We start from the raw sequence: 23,406 nt of genomic DNA, 5'->3' as shown, positions 1-23,406 counted from the left end.
AAGGATATCGAATTATTTATGCCTATTTCAAGCAGAATTAAACATGTTATGGTGTTGTAAATATGTATCATATGTTGTATGTGTGTTATGTTTATCGTTTATGAGTTGCCTTGAGAGTTTTAATATATAAGCTTTACCTATTGCCAAATCAAGTTCAACTTGTGTTCAATAAAACAGTTTTAAAGTAATGCATTAAAAGAAATGTTTCTGCATACTAGAAAGCTATATTTACTAACCAAGTCATTAGAATCTAATTGGTAAAGTTGACGTCAACTCTGTGAAAGTTTTACTAACGCCATCACTAGTCTAAGTCTTCTGAGTGGTGTTTATTTGGACTTCTTTTGTCTTTTGTGTGGTTTATTTTGCCATAGCGTTGTCTGTCTATATATATGTCTTTGATTTATTAGTTTGAATACTCCGCCTCTATTTTTGCATTTCGAAACTGTTTCAAATGTTGCCTTTCATCACAAGTGTTGAGTCTTATGTCGACGAAACATCGTCTTTCGCAACAAATTATACGCCTGACATCTTGATTCGTTTTTAAAACTATTTTATTCAGAATAATACATGTACTATTATAATAATTGATAATTTACCAACTGAATTTCTTTTAAACTAATAAATAAAAGTATAATCAATATCAATTCAACAATTAAGTTATGTGTTGAGAAAAAAAATCGTTTAACACTATACCGCAATATAAGAAACTATGTGGTTTGAGTTTAGTAGCTATATAGGATCAAACGTACAACCTTCCAAATGAGATAAAATTAAGAATGGAAATGGGTATAAAAGAACAAATCTAAAGCACTTTAACAATATTATGTGAATAACGGTTTGTTTCATCATTTGGTACGCCTAACTGTATTTACATTAGATATTGCATCAGTCACAGGGACTTGGTTAGTAGATTAAAAAAAAAGATTTGTCAGTATACAGATATGGAAAGTAAACGCATTGCTAGAAAAAAGGAAAAATCTATACAAAAATATAAAATATCTTTTTTTTTAAAACTTCTAACCAAGTCTCTCTAGACCACTCTACATTGAGTATGAGTTGTATCTAATTACTATTATAATTTTATCTGTGTAATATAATATAATGAATATTTCTACAATCTGATTATACAGTAAGGGACAGTATTCATGTACATATATTGCACCAAGGAAAAGACAAGTTAAACAAAAGGAAATAACTACTTAAAATGCATGCACTGTAGCCGTAATTATAAATACACAATTTGCCAATTGTATGATACAATTTAATTAATTTTACTTCCGTCTTAACGAGTTAAGTTGTTGTTAAGAACATTAAACATCCCTAACTTACAAATATTTTATTGTGTGCAGTTTGAAAATGAGATTTTAAAATAGTTAAATTTACTGAATATACTTTACGAGGTTAACATTTGCACTTAAACTACATCCTAAATGAATATGCTTGATTTTTTTTATATGAAACAAATCACACTGAGCACTCTAAATCATTGTACATACAAAAATATATTTAATTGTACATGTTATAATTGCACATGTATCCTATTAATCGCGAAATTAAATAACTAAAAAAAAATATGAAATTGACTACTTCAATTCCCATTAGCGTTACAACTTCAGTTTTTCTCTTAAAATGTTTTTACTAATGATGGTGCAAACGACAGATGTTCCAGAAACAAATGTCTTAGATGTTTTGTAATAAAATGAGCGAAAAGTAGCAAAAAATAAATGTCAATAATTGGCTACGCGTCTTATTCTATCGAAAATGCATACATAAAATGGCTGAAATGTATATATCTATATGTATAGATATAACTCTAATACAATTAAGTTAATTTGATGACATAGCCAAACTTTTGTTTGAAACTTGCACTCTGGGAAAAAAACTGTTTGTTGAATGGTACAAATGCGATCGAAATAATAAGGTTAAATATGTCTCCTTAGCAGAACAGACTAAATATCATAAGGAAGACAAAATGTCATACGAATCAACAAACAAATATAATATGCTTGTTTACGTTTCTCTCTATCAGTATCCACAACATTCTGAAATTTGCAATTCCGAAATTAATATCTGAATCTATTTATAAAGTCTAATGTGTACTATTTGTTGAACTCTATATTTATTTTCCAAACACTTTCTTTTGTTTTAGTCCTTTTGCAATAATGCATTGGCCCTGCATTACAGATGGATATTTCAATTCAAGGTGGTCTGTGTCTTGATGCTTGGGTTTCTTTGGCTTCTGAGATGATTTCTTTGTAGATTCTGGACTCACTTTTTCATTTAAGTCTATTTTTTGCTCACAGTCAACTTTAATACATTTATCATAGTGGAATTTCATTGGCGGACAGTATGCAACCATCGTCCAGCAAATGTCTAAGATTTTTTCGAAAAAAATGTCAGTCGTTCCTTTTATATCAGTTTCTGCATATTGTTTCTTTATATCACTATATGTTGTTGACAGGGTAGTTGAAGGTGAACTGTTGTCTCGAAGTTTCTGAAATTGTATAAAAAACATCATTTTAATCTCTAAAAGGTCAGACAATTTCTTAATTTTGTATCTGTCTAATATTGGTATTAGTAAAATTTGTCAATTGTATGGCAACCTGATTGATTGCAGAGTATACTATTCACTTATATTTGATTGGGTTTTTTTTATTTCTTTTGGTAACGATTTTCTTAACTGTTTCTCTGAATTATAATGTTTTCCTGAATTTATTATCTGAATGTAAATGTGTTCATAAAATGTTACACTATGAGCCTTCTGTCAAGAAAACTATTGCTAGCAGCACAAGTCAAAACAATAGCATAGTAGCTATGTAAGTAAGTACCTGTTTACATATCTAATGGCTTGGTGTTCTTATAGTACCTGTTTACATATCTAATGGCTTGGTGTTCTTCAAGTACCTGTTTACATATCTAATGGCTTGGTGTTCTTCAAGTACCTGTTTACATATCTAATGGCTGGGTGTTCTTCAAGTACCTGTTTACATATCTAATAGCTTGGTGTTCTTCAAGTACCTGTTTACATATCTAATGGCTTGGTGTTCTTATAGTACCTGTTTACATATCTAATGGCTTGGTGTTCTTCAAGTACCTTTTTACATATCTAATGGTGTTCTTTCTAGCTTGGTGTTCTTCAAGTACCTGTTTACATATCTAATGGCTTGGTGTTCTTCAAGTACCTGTTTACATATCTAATGGCTTGGTGTTCTTCAAGTACCTTTTTACATATCTAATGGCTGGGTGTTCTTCAAGTACCTGTTTACATATCTAATGGCTTGGTGTTCTTATAGTACCTGTTTACATATCTAATGGCTGGGTGTTTTTCAAGTACCTGTTTACATATCTAATGGCTTGGTGTTCTTCAAGTACCTGTTTACATATCTAATGGCTGGGTGTTCTTCAAGTACCTGTTTACATATCTAATGGCTTGGTGTTCTTATAGTACCTGTTTACATATCTAATGGCTGGGTGTTTTTCAAGTACCTGTTTACATATCTAATGGCTGGGTGTTTTTCAAGTACCTGTTTACATATCTAATGGCTGGGTGTTCTTCAAGTACCTGTTTACATATCTAATGGCTGGGTGTTCTTATAGTACCTGTTTACATATCTAATGGCTTGGTGTTCTTCAAGTACCTGTTTACATATCTAATGGCTGGGTGTTCTTATAGTACCTGTTTACATATCTAATGGCTTGGTGTTCTTCAAGTACCTGTTTACATATCTAATGGCTGGGTGTTTTTCAAGTACCTGTTTACATATCTAATGGCTGGGTGTTCTTCAAGTACCTGTTTACATATCTAATGGCTGGGTGTTTTTCAAGTACCTGTTTACATATCTAATGGCTGGGTGTTCTTCAAGTACCTGTTTACATATCTAATGGCTGGGTGTTCTTCAAGTACCTGTTTACATATCTAATGGCTGGGTGTTCTTCAAGTACCTGTTTACATATCTAATGGCTGGGTGTTCTTCAAGTACCTGTTTACATATCTAATGGCTGGGTGTTCTTCAAGTACCTGTTTACATATCTAATGGCTTGGTGTTCTTCAAGTACTTGTTTACATATCTAATGGCTTGGTGTTCTTCAAGTACTTGTTTACATATCTAATGGCTGGGTGTTCTTATAGTACCTGTTTACATATCTAATGGCTGGGTGTTCTTCAAGTACTTGTTTACATATCTAATGGCTGGGTGTTCTTCAAGTACTTGTTTACATATCTAATGGCTGGGTGTTTTTCAAGTACCTGTTTACATATCTAATGGCTTGGTGTTCTTCAAGTACTTGTTTACATATCTAATGGCTGGGTGTTCTTATAGTACCTGTTTACATATCTAATGGCTGGGTGTTCTTCAAGTACTTGTTTACATATCTAATGGCTGGGTTTTCTTCAAGTACCTGTTTACATATCTAATGGCTGGGTGTTCTTATAGTACCTGTTTACATAATTTTTTATCTAATGGCTTGGTGTTCTTCAAGTACCTGTTTACATATCTAATGGCTGGGTGTTCTTCAAGTACCTGTTTACATATCTAATGGCTGGGTGTTCTTCAAGTACCTGTTTACATATCTAATGGCTGGGTGTTCTTCAAGTACCTGTTTACATATCTAATGGCTGGGTGTTCTTCAATTACCTGTTTACATATCTAATGGCTGGGTGTTCTTCAAGTACCTGTTTACATATCTAATGGCTGGGTGTTCTTCAAGTACTTGTTTACATATCTAATGGCTTGGTGTTCTTCAAGTACCTGTTTACATATCTAATGGCTTGGTGTTCTTATAGTACCTGTTTACATATCTAATGGCTGGGTGTTCTTCAAGTACCTTTTTACATATCTAATGGCTGGGTGTTCTTCAAGTACCTGTTTACATATCTAATGGCTGGGTGTTCTTCAAGTACCTGTTTACATATCTAATGGCTGGGTGTTCTTCAAGTACTTGTTTACATATCTAATGGCTGGGTGTTCTTATAGTACCTGTTTACATATCTAATGGCTGGGTGTTCTTCAAGTACCTGTTTACATATCTAATGGCTGGGTGTTCTTCAAGTACCTGTTTACATATCTAATGGCTGGGTGTTCTTCAAGTACCTGTTTACATATCTAATGGCTGGGTGTTCTTATATCATTTTCGGATTTACCTTGAACCAACACCTCTTTAACTAAACTATGTGCATTCCATACTTACTTGTAGCAAAGACTTTGACGTCTCCCCTGAAAACTGTTTCTGTAGTTGTGATATATCTTCCGTTTCCCTTGGATCCTAAAATATAAGGTTTGAACATGAGACATCTATACACCAAAGACCAAATGATGGGGATGTAAACAACATTTACTGTTATAATTACACGGCCTTAAACAATTAGCAAAACCCATACCGTATGGTGATGCAAAAGTCTCCTCCATAACATAACATGAAACAATAATAAAAAGAAAACCTACTACCTAATTTAACTGCCACAAACTACAACCCCCTAAACAATAAGGGAAACCAATACCGTATAGTATTGTAAAAGTTCTATCCTAACATAATGTGAAACAAAAATAAGAGAAAATCTACGACCTAACTGAACTAGAACAAACTACAACCCCCTGACTTAGGAAAGGCACATACAGAATGTGGCGATGTTCAACATGTTAATATTTGGGAGCGCTCAACTCTTTTCCAACACGGTACACTGCAGTGTCTTACATAATGAGTACACACTATAAAATCCGCTGGAAAAGGCTTGATTTATCAGAATAAAAGCACCCTATCACAAAGGACACAAAGCACCTCTAGGTGGTACTTGCAGATACTGAATGCTAGTTCTTTATATACATAATCCGTTACAAAAACAATGTTGTTCGAATGATTATCAAGTGTCATAAAAAGTAATTTGATTTATCTGCATTTATGAACCCCCGCCGCATTTTTGCGCCTGACCAAAGTCAGGAGCCTCTGGCCTCTTTTGATCTTGTATGTTTTTTTTAATTTATTTAAGTTCATTTGTTTGTTTTTGAGTTCCGTTTGATGTCCATTATCAATTAACGTGTACATATATGTATCAGGGGCCAGCTGGAGCTCTCCTTACGGTGCGTAATGTTCTTTCTGTGCTGAAGACCCATGTATTTGTGGACTTCGGCTGTTTTCTGCTCTTTTTTTGGATTGTTGTCTCTTGGACATATTTTCAATTTCCATTATCAATTTTATGTATTATGTATCCCTAAAAGGTGTGTATGTAAATCTGATCTTCTTAAACATAATTTAAGATATAAACATTTCAACATTTAAATTTATAAAAATAAAACTCACTGGTTTTTGTGATATAAGATTATCTTTGACCATACTATCTCGATTGCTTTTATGTAATTTCTCACAATGATTATAACATTCCTGAAATATATTAAGTACTTTACAAAACATGGGTTGTCAACAAACAATACAAAGAAAAAAAAAGAAAAAAATCGGGAATATATGGTGCATATCGTCAATTGGGGAGTGATTAATATAAAATCTGTATGAAAGGGGAAATCACGAAAAAGACCATACTTACAGTTGTAGGACATAAAAAAATACAAAAAGTACTCGATGTTCCTGTAATAATTGGACAACTGAGCAATATCAGGAACAGCAAATGCTTGAGAAGAATGAGCACAGCATTGCAAGCATTGCATTTCCTTGCCTAACATAATAGTAGCATTCGCCGTGCCGATCGCAGCATTGAAAATAACATAATAGTAGCATTCGAAGTGCCGATTGTAGCATTGAAAATAACATAATAGTAGCATTCGCCGTGCCGATCGTAGCATTGAAAATAACATAATAGTAGCATTTGCCGTGCCGATCTCAGCATTGAAAATAATGGTAACTATGATTGATAACGAGAGAAGACATTTGTTTATTACTGAAAATCATATTGGATCTAGGTAAAATACAACTCATACTGTGTAGTTTGTGTCGGTAGGTGGCTGCAATATTGCCGTATTTAATTCTTTTCTTTTCATTCTTAATCTTAAATCACTTTTTAGCATTTATATTTGAGCCGGTTTTGTTATGTCGCCACTAAAGGATTTGTGTTTTCCTTTTTTTTTTTTAATTTAAATTAGCATGTGCTATATCCATGTTGGTCAATATGTTATATGGATATTTCTTTCTCATAACAGTTCATTTTGGGATCCCCTTTTTTTCATTCAGAGGCAATGCTTTGGATTTAAACACATAACGCTTTCTTACCGGAAAATATATACATTGTTGGAAATATAAAATGTATTTTTACTCGCTATGAAACAGGAGTAAAGTTTGGCGAGTCTAGCTTTTCGCCCTGTTTCTAAAGCTCGTACAAATATTTTTACATTTTCCGACAATGTACATAATTTATATCGAATACGTATAACTACCGTATTTTGGTCACATAATTGTATCTATCATCTCTTTTCTTTAACCTTAAACATAACAAATAATAATTATTGAACTTTTATTTCGATACTGTTGCATTCTTGACTTTCAAACATTTGGCTTTGACGATTTTCGATCGATATATTCTTAACACACTAAATGGATATATATATATATTGCCGTAACGGTTGCATTTGTACCACATGAAAGCTTTTTGTTTCTGGTGTAAGTCGAACAACGAATCAAGTTAGATAAAGGAACAGTAAAATTGATTGCTTCTTCAATGCAAAAAGATACCTTTAAGATTTCACATGTTTTCTCGGCACTACCAAGTAACTCGCACATGTGCTTTCTCTCGGTCGCACAGAACATGATGTATTTTTCTCGGAACTGCAATCTGTCGTCTGCTTTTGGTTGCTCTTTTGATTTCGTCACAGACTGAAGCCTTTGGTAAAATAAGAGGGAAATGTATAGACAATGGTGTGATTACAAGAAATGTCTGCAAAATGGCATTTTAGGCATATTCCTTTTTATATAAATGTATGATTGTCAATGATAAAATTTAAATAACGAGATTTGGTACGTGTACGACTGCCAATGATACATAGCCAGTCACCCGAGTCCAGTTATCGTCATAGTGGGTGAAACAGACTAATATCCATATACCATGTGAACATATAGAGAAATTGTTTTGAATTTCCTTAATTTGGATATAATTGGTGTTTGTGAAACCTTCTTAAAAAAAGATGATAATATTGAAATTAGTGGTTATCAATGGTATGGCCATAATAGAAAGTTTAAAAATGCAAAAATGAAGAGAGGATCTGGTGGTGGGGGTGTGTTGATAAAAGATGAAGTCATGTAAAATGTTTGCTGACATTTTGAATAAGCGTTTCAATAGATGGCTTAATGAAAATGAAAGTTTATGTGATGAACACAACGGTTTTCAAAAAGGTAGAAACTGTTCAGATCATGTTTATGTATTAGATAATATTGTCAAAAGCAGAAAAAATGCAAAAAAGGATACATTTGTATGTTTTGTTGACCCAAAGAAAGCATTTGATACTGTTGATAGAGACTGTCTACTATTTAAATTGAGAAAAAAATTGTATTAGCGGTATATTTTTAAATTTTATTACTTCTTTTACAGTAATGTCAATTGTGCCGTCAGAGTAAATAACTTTATGACATCCTTTTTTCCTGTTGCTCTTGGCGTAAGCAAGGCTGTGTTTTATCGCCGACTTTACTTTCTATCTATGTTAATGATTTAGTCTCAGATATTAAAGAAGCAAATTGTGGTATTCAAATAGATGAAATAATGGTCTCTATGTTAGTATATGCTCATGACATTGCATTGATTGCACCTGATGCAGAGAAACTGCAAAAGCAGTTTGACATTTTAAACAAGTGGTGTGAAAAGTGGAGATTATCTCTTAGACTAAATAAAAACAAAATTAAAATTGTATATTTTAGAAATAAATCTATACAAAGAAGTAAATTAAATCTTCAGTTCAAATGTGGTGAACTTTGTCTTGAATATGCAGTTTGTTATAAATATCTTGGTGTACTTTTGAATGAATGTTCGGATTATTCTATAATTGCCAAAAATTGTATAAATCAGCTAACAGAGCTCTTCATGGTATTAAAGCAAAATTTTGTAAAACTCGTGGTATGAATTTTAATGTATTTACTAAATTATATGACACTTTAGTCAAACACATTTTTACATATGCTTCCGGTGTATGGGGCATTAATATACATAATTGTATAAATAGTTTGCAAAACAATGCTTGTAATTTTTTCTTAGGTTTAAGCAAAAGAAGCAGCAATTTAGCTGCTAGAGGTGATATGGGTTTTTTGTCAGGTGATGCACTACTAAAAGTTGAAGTTTTTAAACTATGGAATCGTCTTAAATGTGACAATACCAGCAATATTTGTAAAAAGGTTCATACCTGGGCGATTAGAAGAAAATCGTCATGGGATTATAGAGTTTTACAGTTAGCTCGTAAATATAGTTTGCTTCAAAATGTAGAAGATGAAATTAATATAAGTAATGTATGGGACTCTATACAAACTTTTGAAAAAGAATCTTGGCACCATGAAGTATGGAATGATAAAAATAATGTCAATGGTGATAAATCAAGATTTTATAGATTGTTTAAAAACTGTATTGGTACGGAGCCTTATGTAAAGGTTTAATAATAGATGTCACCGACGTACTTTGTCACTCTTCAGAACTGGTTTGTCACAACTTAAAGTTGAAACAGGTCGATATGATAGACCACCAGAACCTCTACAAGACCGTTTATGTATTTTTTGTGATAGTTGCCAAATTGAAGATGAAGCACACTTTCTTTTAAATTGTTGTTTTTACTCTGATATCAGACATGAATTATATGCAAAAGCCTGTCTTTTGAATGTTGATTTTGAGTATTTATGCGATATTGACATTCGTTATCTTATGTGTAATGAGAATATGGTTCCTCTTTTGGCTAGTTCCCTTTATCATATGTTTTATCGACGAAAACAGGTTCTTATGACTTTATGTGTATATGCGAAAGCAAATTTACAGATCTAACATTGTTGGGTTGATGTTTAGACGAGTTGTATATATATATATATATATAGATATTGTAATGGGTGGTGACACTTTAATAAAATAAATCTTACCTTATCATATAAATATGTTGACAATATTTTTTATATAAAATTAAGACATGCATGTAAAAACGCAAAATAATCTCCAGATTTGTGATATTTTTAGCTTCTGTCAACATTTATAGATTTATTAACAATCCTTCATTTTTCAATTAATTTCTGCTTCACTAATTTTTTTCATGTGTTTTTTTGTTTTAATATTCTAGTAATTTTCATGAGTTTTTGACAAAAGAATAAAAACAAATATCAAGGAAGACAAGTGTCGAATAATATGTGGTTATATATAATTTATTATGTATATTTCACATGGTTTATCAAGTCCTTGACATATCTAACATACCATCATGGTAGATCGCATCACCGTGTTTATGAGATTAACTTTATAGAATTGTTATGAATTAAGTGGTAAAAATGTTAATTGTCCATATAGTTGACATATGAACTAACTTACACAATCTAAAAAAAAAATCAATTTTTAAAAACTACTTAAATTATACCTCTGTCGTATAGTTTCAATTTCCATGGATTCTTCAGTAATCTGTTTCTCAATGTTATCCATTTTTGTGGTTTCTTTTGTCTTATGGAAAATAAAAGAAACTAATTAACTTTAAAATAGAATGTTATGGTGTGGTAATTATAACCCAAAATTTTGTCTCTACATGTAATCTTTGTGATGCTGTCTACTGACAGCAGGGCAAACGTAAATTCTGAGAACATCTAGAAGAAAACGTAAATAGCCTAATGTATTCCCCTCAATTTATATTCAGATAAAAACTTTTCTGCGTATTTATAAATATCTGCCTTTCAAATATTTTGATTTGACCGTTTCTGATGATGGTAAGTCAAGAATAGCGCTTCTGACGCAGGAAATTTATATAATGTGTTTTTTTCATCACATGGTCGAAACAAATGCTGATGGACTGTCAGTCCTTGTGTGTATCATCAGTTTAAAAAAACTTCTTACGAACACGGCGACATGATATATACCATTCTTTTTTCTCTAAAATTTCCTCGTTGATAAAGTAATATATAATTTATAAGAAGTTGATATAAGCTAAAAAGTCCCAATTCTACCAGATGAAATTAACCTTAGATGAATTTGGCTTCTGTGTAGGTCCCGTCAGGTAATATAGCTTATGACATTTTTATTCACCCCTAGATTTTAAATGTTTAGATTTCAAATTAGAGTTCCTGATAGATGGTAAATTCAGAAAATCGTTTCGGGTGCAAACATGATGTATAAAATTGAGAGTGGAAATGGGGAATGTGCCAAAGAGACAACAACCCGACCATAGAAAAAAACAACAGCAGAAGGTCACCAACAGGTCTTCAATGTAGCGAGAAATTCCCGCACCCGGAGGCGTCCTTCAGCTGGCCCTTAAACAAATATATACTAGTTCAGTGATAATGAACGCCATACTAATTTCCAAATTGTACACAAGAAACTAAAATTAAAATAATACAAGACTAACAAAGGCCAGAGGCTCCTGACTTGGGACAGGCGCAAAAAATGCGGCGGGATTAAACATGTACCATTTATATTCGTCTATTAAACAGAAAAAATCAAAACTAATATTTGGTTATCAAGATGTTTTGTTTTCAAATTATTGAAAAATAAAAAATAAACGTTATATACATGTAGGAATCATACCACATCTTGTTTTTTATTTATAGAACAGAAATAAGTACGTATCGTACTATAAGATTTTCTATTGAGGAAACAACGTGTTATCAATAGGACAACAATAGAATGTGAAGATTTTTATTTGTTCTGTTACAAAATCAAGGAAACTTAAATTATATAATGATGCTTTTGAGAAAAAAAAACAAATACTTGTTGATTTATTTGATGTCACAGTGACAGAGAGGGTGTGGCGTTTACATTCTTTTAAATCTGTCAACTTCCTTGTTCATTCGTTTCTTAAGTAATATTTTTATAACATTTTTTTAAACTAGTGTACATCTTTTTGAAAAATGAATACATATACCATGCTGAGTTTCACCGTTTTGGTTACAAATTTATATTACTTAATATGTAATAAAAGTGTGCATACTGAAACAATTTCAGTTTTTTATGTTTTGTATTGTATTTATTACAGAAGCATTTTCAATCGGATATTTAATTCAATATTCAGTTGTCTCTTAGAATTAAACTCCAATGTTGTGTATAGCTGTTGCTAAAGTTTATGTTATAGTTTTAAAACTGTGTTCTTTTCCAGAATAAAAGAAATCCTATACAGAATAGTACTGTACCAATAACTCCTGAGTGATACAAGTTCAAAACAAAATTTATCAACGGCATCTTAAAAAAGTTTGTTAAAAACAAACGAGTATTGTGAGATCTGTACTTTGTGTCTTTTGTTTTTAAAATAGCTGTTCTATCAATCTTTTGATGTAATCCAAGTGAGTTTTACAATATGCAATTATATTCTGAGCTGTACACTATTGCCACATGTGAGCGATTTCAATCTGTTTAACCGTCCAAATATTTTATGCACCTGTGCCAAGTCAAGAACCATTAATTCAACGGCTGTCGTTTATGCATGTCTGTCATATTTTCTGATAAATCAGACCATTGTTTTTGTAAAATGAAATTATCTAAATTTTGGCATGTCGCGAGCCCTTTTATGTGTATCATTGTTGAAGGTCGTGGTGACCTGTACTTCCTTACTTCAGCGTTATTTTGACTCTGGTGGAAAGTATCTCATCGACTATCATACCAATTTAATAAAAATCCTTATTGTATAAGTTTTGGTCATTAAATGAATAGCTTTTGTCCTTATTCTGTGAAATACGAAATTATATAACGCTTGTTAAATTCGGTATTTGACATAAACTTTTTTGGTAATGAATGAATGCAACAACTTTTTTGCAGTCCATATTTGAATGCTTTTTTTTCTTATCTCTTAGGTATCTACTTTTGCACAATTTTGTAGTTACGCATGCAGGATTTAAATATTTTAAAATACTACAATCTAAGACGTAATTGATTGTATTCGGAACAAGGTTGTGTTCTTAGAAGTACGAAGACGGCTTGGTACAATGGCGGATGATAAAACTAGCCATGATCCTTCAAATACAATATTCCTTAAATGTTAAGAAACTTTAATCAAGGCTAAAGCCCATGTCAAAAATCAGTTCCTTTATTTTTTTACAGGATCACACCACATGTGTGTATGTACTTATAATATTTAAAAAAAGAATTTAAAAACATTAAACAACAAAACAACAAAACCAAAAACAATACCTTGATTTCCTTGATAAGCTTCTGAAGATCTGTTACTTGATTTAAAACTTGCTCATTCGCATTGTCTGTATCAACACTTGCCAAATATTTGTCAAACGATCTTCTGGCATGGTCATGTTTTGGCGAAGAAAAGCCGCCATTTAACTCTCCGTGTTTGGAGGAGCGTATGTCTTTCATTTCCATTTCTGTACTAAAAAGTATATCAACATATTAGTAATATATCAATATCAATATATCAGTAGAAAATCAAATAAGTTGTATTTTTTTCCACCACCTTTTCCTGGTCAAAATCCTCATCATTCCAAATTCCTCGGGTTATTCTGGTGTGGTTCGATCATTAAATACATGTTCTTCCAATTAAATATTAATATATGTACTAACCAATTAATAATGCTCTTGTTTGTTTCCTGTTTTTTTTTAAAGTATAATTGGTATTACGGCCTTTAAAATGTTATTATTGGATTCATTAATTTCAAAATGGGATTTTTCTATAATAGAGAAGAAAAAAAATCCACATATTTTGTACAGAACTACACTAGTGGAAGAAGGGGGAATTTGTAGAATTACTACATAGTTTGATATTGTTTTACCTAAATAAAGCCCAATACAGCTTTTAAACTGTGGCTTTTTTTTTATTATTAATAAACAGAATTGTGAATTATTGTAGGTGGTCTCTTAATGTCTGCAGTCTAACTAACAGTTATGAAAATAAATAAAAATAGAATGAAATTCAAAACAGTGTGGCTGTGGCCATTGATTGACACATTAAATTCTTCCATTGACTGGGACAATTTGGATGAACGTTTGTATGTAACGACCACTGCTCAATATGTACTTTTTAAAGACACTTAAACTATGGGGTCACCAAAGGTTCTCGACACCTTAATAAAGTAATTCGAAAAATTAATCAGAAATAACACGATGTTTTGATTTATATCAATTATATAAATCAAAACATAAAGGTAATTCCAGATTAATTTTTCGAATTGTTTTATAATTAAAGGCGTTAAGAAACCTTTGGTGACCCCACAGTTTAAATGTCTATCGTAGGTTCGTCGTGAACAGTGGTCGTTACAGACAAACGTTCACGTAAATTGTCCCAGTCAATGGATGAATTTAATGTGTCAATCAATGGCCACAGCCACACTGTTTTGAATTTCATTCTATATAAAAAAAATATTTGCAAGTCAAGTTATTATGGAAACAAAGTACAATATATTATAATTATATTCATCATTTAATTCATATGATCCAGTTTAAAGAGGGGTTATTATAAATATAATTTAAATTCCCAAAGATGTATTCAAACAACCATCCATAACAAAGATGTTCAATTATATAGAACATCTATTCAAAATATTAAATTGTAAAGTAACAATGCGTATGATGTTGTTAAAATACACACATTTGTTCTAATAATTACACATTATACAATAACATCGTATATGTATATTGGACAAGCTCCATTAAAAAAAATACACAAAACAAGGAAAATTATACTCACATAGTGCTACTGTACACTAATCTACAAGGACTAGTAGTCTTAGACTTAGCATTATCCATTGTCGTTTTTTACAATTTTGAGTCGGAAATAATAGCAAATCTATTCAATCATGTGTCAATACACATCCCTTATACTTCCTTATATAATAGTTTAACTATACAATACTTATAATGTGTATCCAGGACATTGAAACTAACAATATATCTATAGCTACAAATAGGTTTTATTATATATTTGAAAACTTGAATTGGTCCAATCGGTCTTTTTTACCCGGATGGTGCAGTGGATAGTCCTCTTACTTCTCACTGCCTTCATCTCCTTTCCCCTGTGTCATATTTCATTTCTTCCGGTCTTTCTTCACATTTCCCCCCACAGAGACAATAAAGAATTAAGCAATAATATTCCCGCCATTTATAATAATCATAGGCGGATCCAGTGGGGGCCCTGTCCCCCCTTTCGTGGGGAAAGTTTGGTTGATTATATAGGGAATCACTGAAGCATGACTGGAGCGGGCGACCCTGAGGTCAGTCAGTGGGCCCCTTATGAAAAGTTCTGGATCCGCCACTGATAATTATTCAGTGAGATATAGTTATATGTAAATTTAGAATCATACCAATAAACAGGAGGAGAAAACATGAATTAGTCACCCGTAAGAGTCCCGTAAAAAACAGAAATTTCCTACGACATAATCAAAGTGAGCAGGTGTCTTTAGTAGATGCGACTGATATAGTTTAGTTGGTCTTTATTGTGAAGCATATATATGCATGTTGCTCGAAATTACGTTTTCCGTCTTAGGCCGAGTATTGTGTATCCATTAGTCGTCATTCATCTGGCTTTCGTCTTCTATTATAAATAAGGGATTTAGAAACCAGACAGTGTCTTGTTATAAAATATGACTTTGATGTTTGCGTATGGTTAACGACAAGTTTATCTTCGCATAATCAGTGTCAAAACATGTCCGTCTTAAATCAGGGGCCTGTAGTTCTGTGGTTGTCGTTGGTTCATGTTTGTCGTATGCGTTTTTCGTAAATTGCTTTATTGTAAGTTTGGCCTTTCGTTTTGTCAATTGAAATATTTGATATTTTTCATTTAAGTGCCTTTTATAAACTACACAACTGTATGGGGTTTTCTCGTTGTTGAACGCCATGCAGTTGCCTATAAGTGCGTACAATATGTACATGCACTTCATTTGAACTGTAATGCATATGTGTCTTATTGGCATTCCTAGCACTCCGTCCCATTTTTTATATCTGTACAGATGAAACCAAACGTGAGTTTATAAAATTCTGCCAACATTTATAGAAGTGTGCTTCTCCTTTATACAGGGACTTACAAAGAAGCAGGATGCATTTGTCAAGCAACAGTAACAAGAGGCTGTCACAACGACAGCAAACCGGATTTATTAACATTTATTTGTGTCCTGGCAATATCACAAGAATCATTACTGATGAATGGTGAAAGTGAAAATCGTCAATATCAAATTTGACCTCCATTTTGTCATCAGTATCAACATATTAAAATTTGAAAAGCTTAGATTGAATGGTTCATGAGTAAATGCAACAACCTGAATGGAAACGCCATTTTACGATCTTTCAAGAACCATAACTCCTGAACGGTAAAAGTCAAAATCGTCATTATTGAACTTGACCTCTATTTTGTCATCCGTAACAACATATTAAAATTTCAAAAGCTTTGGTTGAATGGTTCATGAGAAAATGCACGGACACGACGTGAAACACCATTTTTCAATCTTTCAAGAACCATAACTCCTGAACGGTATAAGTCAAAATCGTCATTATTAAACTTGACCTCCATTTTGTCATCAGTAACAGCATATTAAAATTTCGGAAGCTTTGGAAGAACAGTTCATGCATAAATGCACGGACACGACTGGAAACTCCATTTTTCAATCTTTCAAGAACCATAACTCCTGAACGGTAAAAGTAAAATTCGTCATTATTGAACTTGACCTCCATTCTTTCATAAGTAACAACATATTAAAATTTGGGAAGCTTTGGTAGAACAGTTCATGCGTAAATGCACGGACAACTCCATTTTTCAATCTTTCAAGAACCATAACTCCTGAACGGTAAAAGTCAAAATCGCCATTATTGAACTTGACCTTCGAATAGTTGTCAGTAATAACATATTAAAATTTTAAAAGCTTTGGTTGAATGGTTCATGAGTTAATGCACGGACAACATTTGATTGCCGCCCGCCCGCCCGCCCGCCCGCCCGACTGCCCGACCGCCCGCCCGCCCGCCCGCCGTACATCCCCAAATCAATAACCGACATTTTTGTCACAAAAATCCGGTTAAAAATGAGTAACCCCTTCTCAACCGTATTTTTTAGCGTGTACAACTAACGTCCTAACTTCATGTATCTATACGTTTTCAATCGACCTAAATTATTATACAACTCGACACTGTGTCTAAACACACTCCACATACATATAACAATTAAAACAGTTAGTAGGGTCTTCCGTTTTAAGCCACCAACCTGATAAAATGACAGTGTTTGGTTTAATCTAACTAAGTGACAGTCACACACTAAAAGTCATACTGAAACATGCATGCGAAAACAGAGCCTCTAGCTAGCTTTATATTCTCTGACATAATTGAAAACTTCATTTTATAAGTTAGTAAAATTTAAAACATCTTGGACTATGTGAATTACATCATAACCAATTATGAAAATTATATTTGAGTGGCAAAATCGAGATTTTACTGTTTTTCGGGAAATTTTCGAGGGTAACTTATTTTAGATAAGTTTGCAAGACGCATTTTACCTCGATATTTGCCCTCCGCAGATTGTTCTCTGTCTATTTAACCCGCGAAACATTAACAAACCCTATGCAAATTTAACTACCCTTGTGCAAGTCAAAATTTCGAACAAAGGCCAACGCAAAATTATCCGATATACGGTCTATGATTTATTTGACGATCAACCATCAGTAAGACGGCTACCCATCATGTTATTGGATCAAGTTGAAATTGTCACATTTATTAAACAAATGGGTATTACGTACACATGTAAGCTGTAGATTCGTGTATGGAAAGCATACGGAGCCTAGCAATAAAAATAACAAATAATAAATTAAAATCACTCCGGACAAAAAATGTGCCATGTAGTATAAAGGATTAAAAGGAACGAGATATTGTCGGGACACTGCATTGTTTTCTTGACGTCTAAACTGCAATCTAGTTTTTTCGTTGGAACTTTTTTTAAACAATCATAATATGAAAAAGAAGATAAGGTACATACCTCAAAGAAACAAAACACTAACAGACAAACATAACCAAAAATCATCAAGGAAAAGTGTATTTTTTTTCATTCAACTCTTCATCATTGGTCTCAAGTACCGAACTTGCAAAACGTGCACAAAAGAATACAATATATACAATAAGATCAGGCCAACCTTAAAAATATGTTTGTTTGCAGTTTTCCGACTGTACCTTCAGACTGAAGGGTCGGTAGGTAGGAAAAATATTTTATTTTATCAGCCAAAATACAGTTTAAACAAGCAGTTACACTAAACCAAGTTTCTTGTGAAGAAAAAAAAAACATTTTAAGACAACAAACACTGGACATGCTGAAAACCAACATCAAATGAACAGGTATTTTCAGATAAAAAACTTTTTAACCAAAACTGCAACTTAGTGTCATTATCCAATTTATGACATAAAATATGGTATAATTATTAAATACTGGAACACTTATAAACAAGGAATGTCATTATGACTAGAACTGTTTTAAAGAAATATATTCAGACATGTATGCTTCTTGACTAGAATGTTTTCATGAGTAGAGTATTTTCATCAGAAAAATGTAGATATTAAAGATTTATAAGACAATGTATTAAAGAGTGTATTTTTAATAAAAAAAAATAACCATTGAATCTTCCTCAATTGAAAAAAAGTATTAAGACATTCGACTGTTTTCATATTTCTAACAATATTTAATTATATGTGATAAGGTTATATTTTTGCCAGGCTTTAATGAAAACCAAAGAAATCTAAAGTTTGGGGTGAAATCCATAGCACCCCATTAAAAGTAAATGGTCTGTACTGAAATGTTTTTAATGCATAAAAAAAATTGGCAGAATAGCTCCTAATTACATTTTTGAATTGAATTCACACAGGCCACACAGTTTGGGTATATTTAATATTGTAAGAAAGAGAATAATTGCAATGAGTAGGGCAGCCCCCCTTATCCTAAAGGAGCATACTCATTGCAATCGAAGATAGATTTAATATACAGAGAGTATATTTATTTTTCAAGCTAACCATTCATTTTCTCTACATCTTTGTGTAGTTAGGGTTGCTTCTTATTGATTTGGCATGATCTATATCCATTAACATTTCAAATGAGCCCTTCCTCCGTACAGGCGTGTTTACAGATATCCATGAAGATTTAAGTCACGGAGGAGTGGTTTCATCTTTGTCGTCTTCACAACGATTTGTAGAAAATATGCCATACTTCAAGCTACTGTCGAATTATTTAACCACTGAAATTGGTTCCATAAAGTCAGGCTCCACAGATTCTGTACCCGATTTGTTTGAGACAGAATGGTTATCGTGTCAGTTATGAATATCCGCTGCATCATCGTCAATGATATCAGCACACATCATTACATGTGCCTGAATCTGTATAAACAGTTTACTAATAAACTTTTTTGTTTGTTATTTGTCTTAAAATTGACACGAGACGACAGCGTAAAGTACTCCTCCGTGACTTCATGGATACCTGTAACAATTTCCATGTGCTTTATCATTAAATGGTCACTTGAACGCTTGACGGGAAGCTAAGAAAAACCGAACTTGAAATGCGTAATTGACCCAGACTTTAAATCATTTCCGGAAAGGACCCAAAGTTCCGGATCGCGTCAATAGAAGTATTAAAAAAAATTTCTTCAAATTTAAAGCAATAAAATTTTCACAGTCGGGAGGATTTTCAAGGGTTGGTCGGTAAACTGCAAACAAACAATATTTTAATTTAAGCCTCAGTACCGGAAATAAACTTTAAGGATAAAATAATTATAGATCATTATATAATACACTGAAAAGGCTTCCTTATGAGTTTTGCACTGAGAAGGACATTTATAAATTTATTGGTTATTATAAAGTAGTGTATGTTTCTTGTATTGATCAATTTGACGAAACGTGATTTACTTTTATTGTGATAGCTAAAATGATTAAATGTACATATGTGTGTGACTAGAAAAAAGTAGGGCCAATTTCTCCTTGATATTGCACACCGAGTATGTTTACAAAATGTCTTTCGATCTTGTAATACTACAATTAACTGCTTAATTATGATGGCTTCACCTATTTACTTTCAAAGTGGGTATACTGTCTTAAGTCAGGAACCTGATGTTTAGTGGTTGTTGTTTATTGACGTGGTTAATACGTGTTTCTCGTTACTCGTTTTTATTTATATAAGACCGTTGTTTTTCCTGTTTGAATTGTTTTAGGGAGCTACCATTTGATTTTTAGGGGGGGGGGGGGGGGGGCTTGGATGAAAAATTTTGTCCTGCATTTTTTTTTAGTTGTAATCTCTGTCCTGCCTTTTTATTTTTCACTCTATTCGGTCCTGCCTTTTTTTTTAATTAGTTTATCCTGACTTTTTCTACCTAAATTGTCATCTTGCCTTTTTTTTGCAAAGCATCTCATCCTGCTTTTTTTTTTTACTCAAAACTCCTGTCCTGCCTATTTTTTTCAAATGTCATCCTAGCCCCCCCCCCCCCCCCCCCCCATTAAAATCAAATGGTAGCTCCCTTACTCTAGTCGTTTGTTGGGGCCCTTTATAGTTTGCTGTTCGGTGTGAGCCAAGGATACATCTTGAAGGCCATATTTTGACTTATAGTGGTTAACTTTTACAAATTGTCACTTGATGGAGGGTTGTCTAATTAGCACTCATACCACATCTTCTAATATCTATTCAACAGTATCCTTTCCTATTTTAGACATAAAACAAGATTATAAATGTTCAAATGTTGGTTTTTTTCTGGTCTGCGCATGAAACGAGTTCTTGTCCAATTTATATATTTATATGTTCCCATCATTTCCTATCAACTCCCAAAATTGACTAAAATGTGGATTTTTATCATCTCTAAATGTTTATTCCAAAGGACTAGGTATATTAGAAGGTACTATAAATAAATCCAGAACTTGTTCGTAGATAAATCAAGTTTGCTAAATAAAGACAACCTTTCTGGTATGACATTTTAGTGCGAACGTCCTTAATGAATTTTATTAAATAAGTATATCATGTATATGATAATCAAAATTGGCTGGATACCCATATGCATGCATAATGCTTATAACAACATATGATCAAATTGCCGAAAGACCCCCTTCTAAATTATTTTAAATTATAAATCAGCAACAATATCTTGGTGTGAATTTTAAAATACACCCTTTTGTGCTAATGACCTCAACATTGCTCAAGGTGTATCTAACATGTCATATAAAAATTGATTAGCATATCAAATATATATATATATATATATATATATATATATATATATATATATATATATATATATATATATATATATCCACACGTAAACAATGTTGACAAATCTTTAAAACTAGAACACACCCGTGATATCGCGGGTCCGTGACTGAATTAAAGTATATAACTATGCGCAAGCCTTATCTTAGTATTAGTACAGTCATCTGATATAGTCATGCCGATTATAAGATACACAATTTTCTCTGCTTTCAAATCTTTCTGTTTGAACCCGTCGAACTGGAACTTATCAATTATTGGTAATATTAATTATTTGGAAAACAAAAGGTCCTGGAATGGAGTATTTTTTAATCAACAGCATTGTCCTATATTAGTTATAAATAAAGTTGAATTCTTTGATTCGCTGTTTTACGTCATGCCCGCTAACAAATTGAAACTTATTTTTAGTCCAGATTTTTAGTATTCGTATTGTTATCTTAGAAAGTGTTACGGATTAAAATAGTACAATAGGTAACAATTTGACAATTTAGTAGTGTCAACCCTGTGATTATGACCCGTGTATATAGCATATTAATCCTGAATACACCGTTTGGTGGTGCACCTGTCAGATGCGGAACGTACAGATAAGGTAATAGGTAACAGGTGGTTATACTATTGGTATCGGTATCGGACTCGACCCGGAACTTCCTAATTATTGGCAATATTAATTACGTGGAAAACAAAAGAGCCTGGAGTGGTGTAATTTTTAATCTACACCTTTGTACTATATTAGTTGTATATAAAGTTGAATTCTTTGATTCGTCGTTTTTACGTGATGCCGGCTGACAAATTGGATCTCGTAATTTTAGTATTATAGATATAACATTTCATTGATTATTTTCGGTAAAATTTATAACTCGATTTCATTCTCAAAACGGATCTGTCCCTTTGAGGGAAACGAGTGCAGTGGATACCATATATGATATACATAATTATATTCTTTTTTCTTTTACCATGTTTACTGTACCGATGGGAAATTGTTTTTCTTTTTTATAGGACAGTCGATTTAATGAGGTTAACATGGTTAATGCACAGTATTTATATCTTGGTCACGATCTTCTAAGTATTGACCCTGTCTGACCAACAGACAATTCACTTGCGTCTGAAGGCCGGTGACCCCATACCTACCCAATAATATACTCAAGGATACATAAATATTTCAAACAAAATATACATTTATGTCTTTTTATCTAACGGTTTCTATCTGTGACATCATTCCCAGTATCCATCGAACAAAATACAAAAAAAGATAATATTTACCTGATTCTTTAACCGTCCTTATTTACTTTCGTTTCAAGTATTTCCATATTTTGATGAATCACCTAGCTAAAAATGACACTTGAAAGACAATTCTTAAGTAACAGTATGTATTTTCTTAAAATATAGGCGTAGTTATTTTACTTCCGTGTTTCATATCGAACGTGAATACTCATGCCCCCTTATCAATATGGGTCACTGGTACTTGTTTTGTGGTTGACAAATGTTCTATTTTTAAATCATAAGATATGGTACGTCATATTTAAATCTTTTCAGTAGGTGTATAAATAAAACAGATTTAAAGGTAAACAAACGAAAAACAATCCCCAAACGGCGATAGAAATAAATTAAGGAACGTTTTCGTTTACTTATTCAAAAGATGATAAAACTGATAAGGCAGCAACCACTTAACTTCTAGGGGGTTAAAGTTTTTATGTCGGAGTCAATTGTAAGAAGTTTTCCAACGCAATCATTTTTGTTTTAATATTTAACACGCTAAGGTATGGGTAACATCTGGATTGAGAATATGTTTTTTGTCATCATTTATTTTATCAAATATTGAAGAGGAAATGTTTTTTACCCCCCCCCCCCCCTTCTTTTAAGTTAAATTGGCGTTCCCTAATACGTTTGTACATGTGCAGCTGATACAGAATCAATCTAGATCCAAGTATATAAATCACACATACTCTCATTTTGTAGAGCCATATATTTGTTCTCTGATAGATATCTTTATACATGTAGTGAGTGTTTTAAACACGCTTTGAATATTTGTCTATACACGTTATTCAAACAAGAATGATAACTGTTCATTTTTTTATAAACACACATGAATCTTACATGTTTCATTTGT

At 32.5% G+C, this 23,406-nt stretch overlaps 1 protein-coding gene across 3 annotated transcripts; it reads right to left on the bottom strand.

Annotated features, from left to right (window-relative positions):
- Positions 1-533: 533 nt before the first annotated feature.
- Positions 534-22,742, bottom strand: LOC143042132 (uncharacterized). Of its 3 annotated transcripts, none has more exons than XM_076214388.1 (7): positions 22,560-22,742; positions 13,283-13,467; positions 10,533-10,612; positions 7,675-7,822; positions 6,295-6,375; positions 5,188-5,262; positions 534-2,494 (listed from the first exon to the last, which is right to left on the bottom strand). In XM_076214388.1, the coding sequence occupies exons 2-7, from the start codon at positions 13,463-13,465 to the stop codon at positions 2,120-2,122; spliced, it is 942 nt and encodes a 313-aa protein (XP_076070503.1). In that variant the 5' UTR covers positions 13,466-13,467; positions 22,560-22,742; the 3' UTR covers positions 534-2,119. The 3 variants fall into 3 exon arrangements, with proteins under 3 accessions (XP_076070503.1, XP_076070502.1, XP_076070501.1); XM_076214387.1 differs by having other exon boundaries at positions 13,283-13,472; positions 22,560-22,741; XM_076214386.1 differs by lacking the exon at positions 22,560-22,742 and adding an exon at positions 14,787-14,939 and having other exon boundaries at positions 13,283-13,472.
- Between the last annotated feature and the right edge of the window lie 664 nt (positions 22,743-23,406).

The sequence above is a fragment of the Mytilus galloprovincialis genome, chromosome 8 (assembly GCF_965363235.1).
Source record: "Mytilus galloprovincialis chromosome 8, xbMytGall1.hap1.1, whole genome shotgun sequence".
NCBI lineage: Eukaryota > Metazoa > Mollusca > Bivalvia > Mytilida > Mytilidae > Mytilus > Mytilus galloprovincialis.
This window is presented reverse-complemented; position numbering and strand designations above follow the sequence as displayed.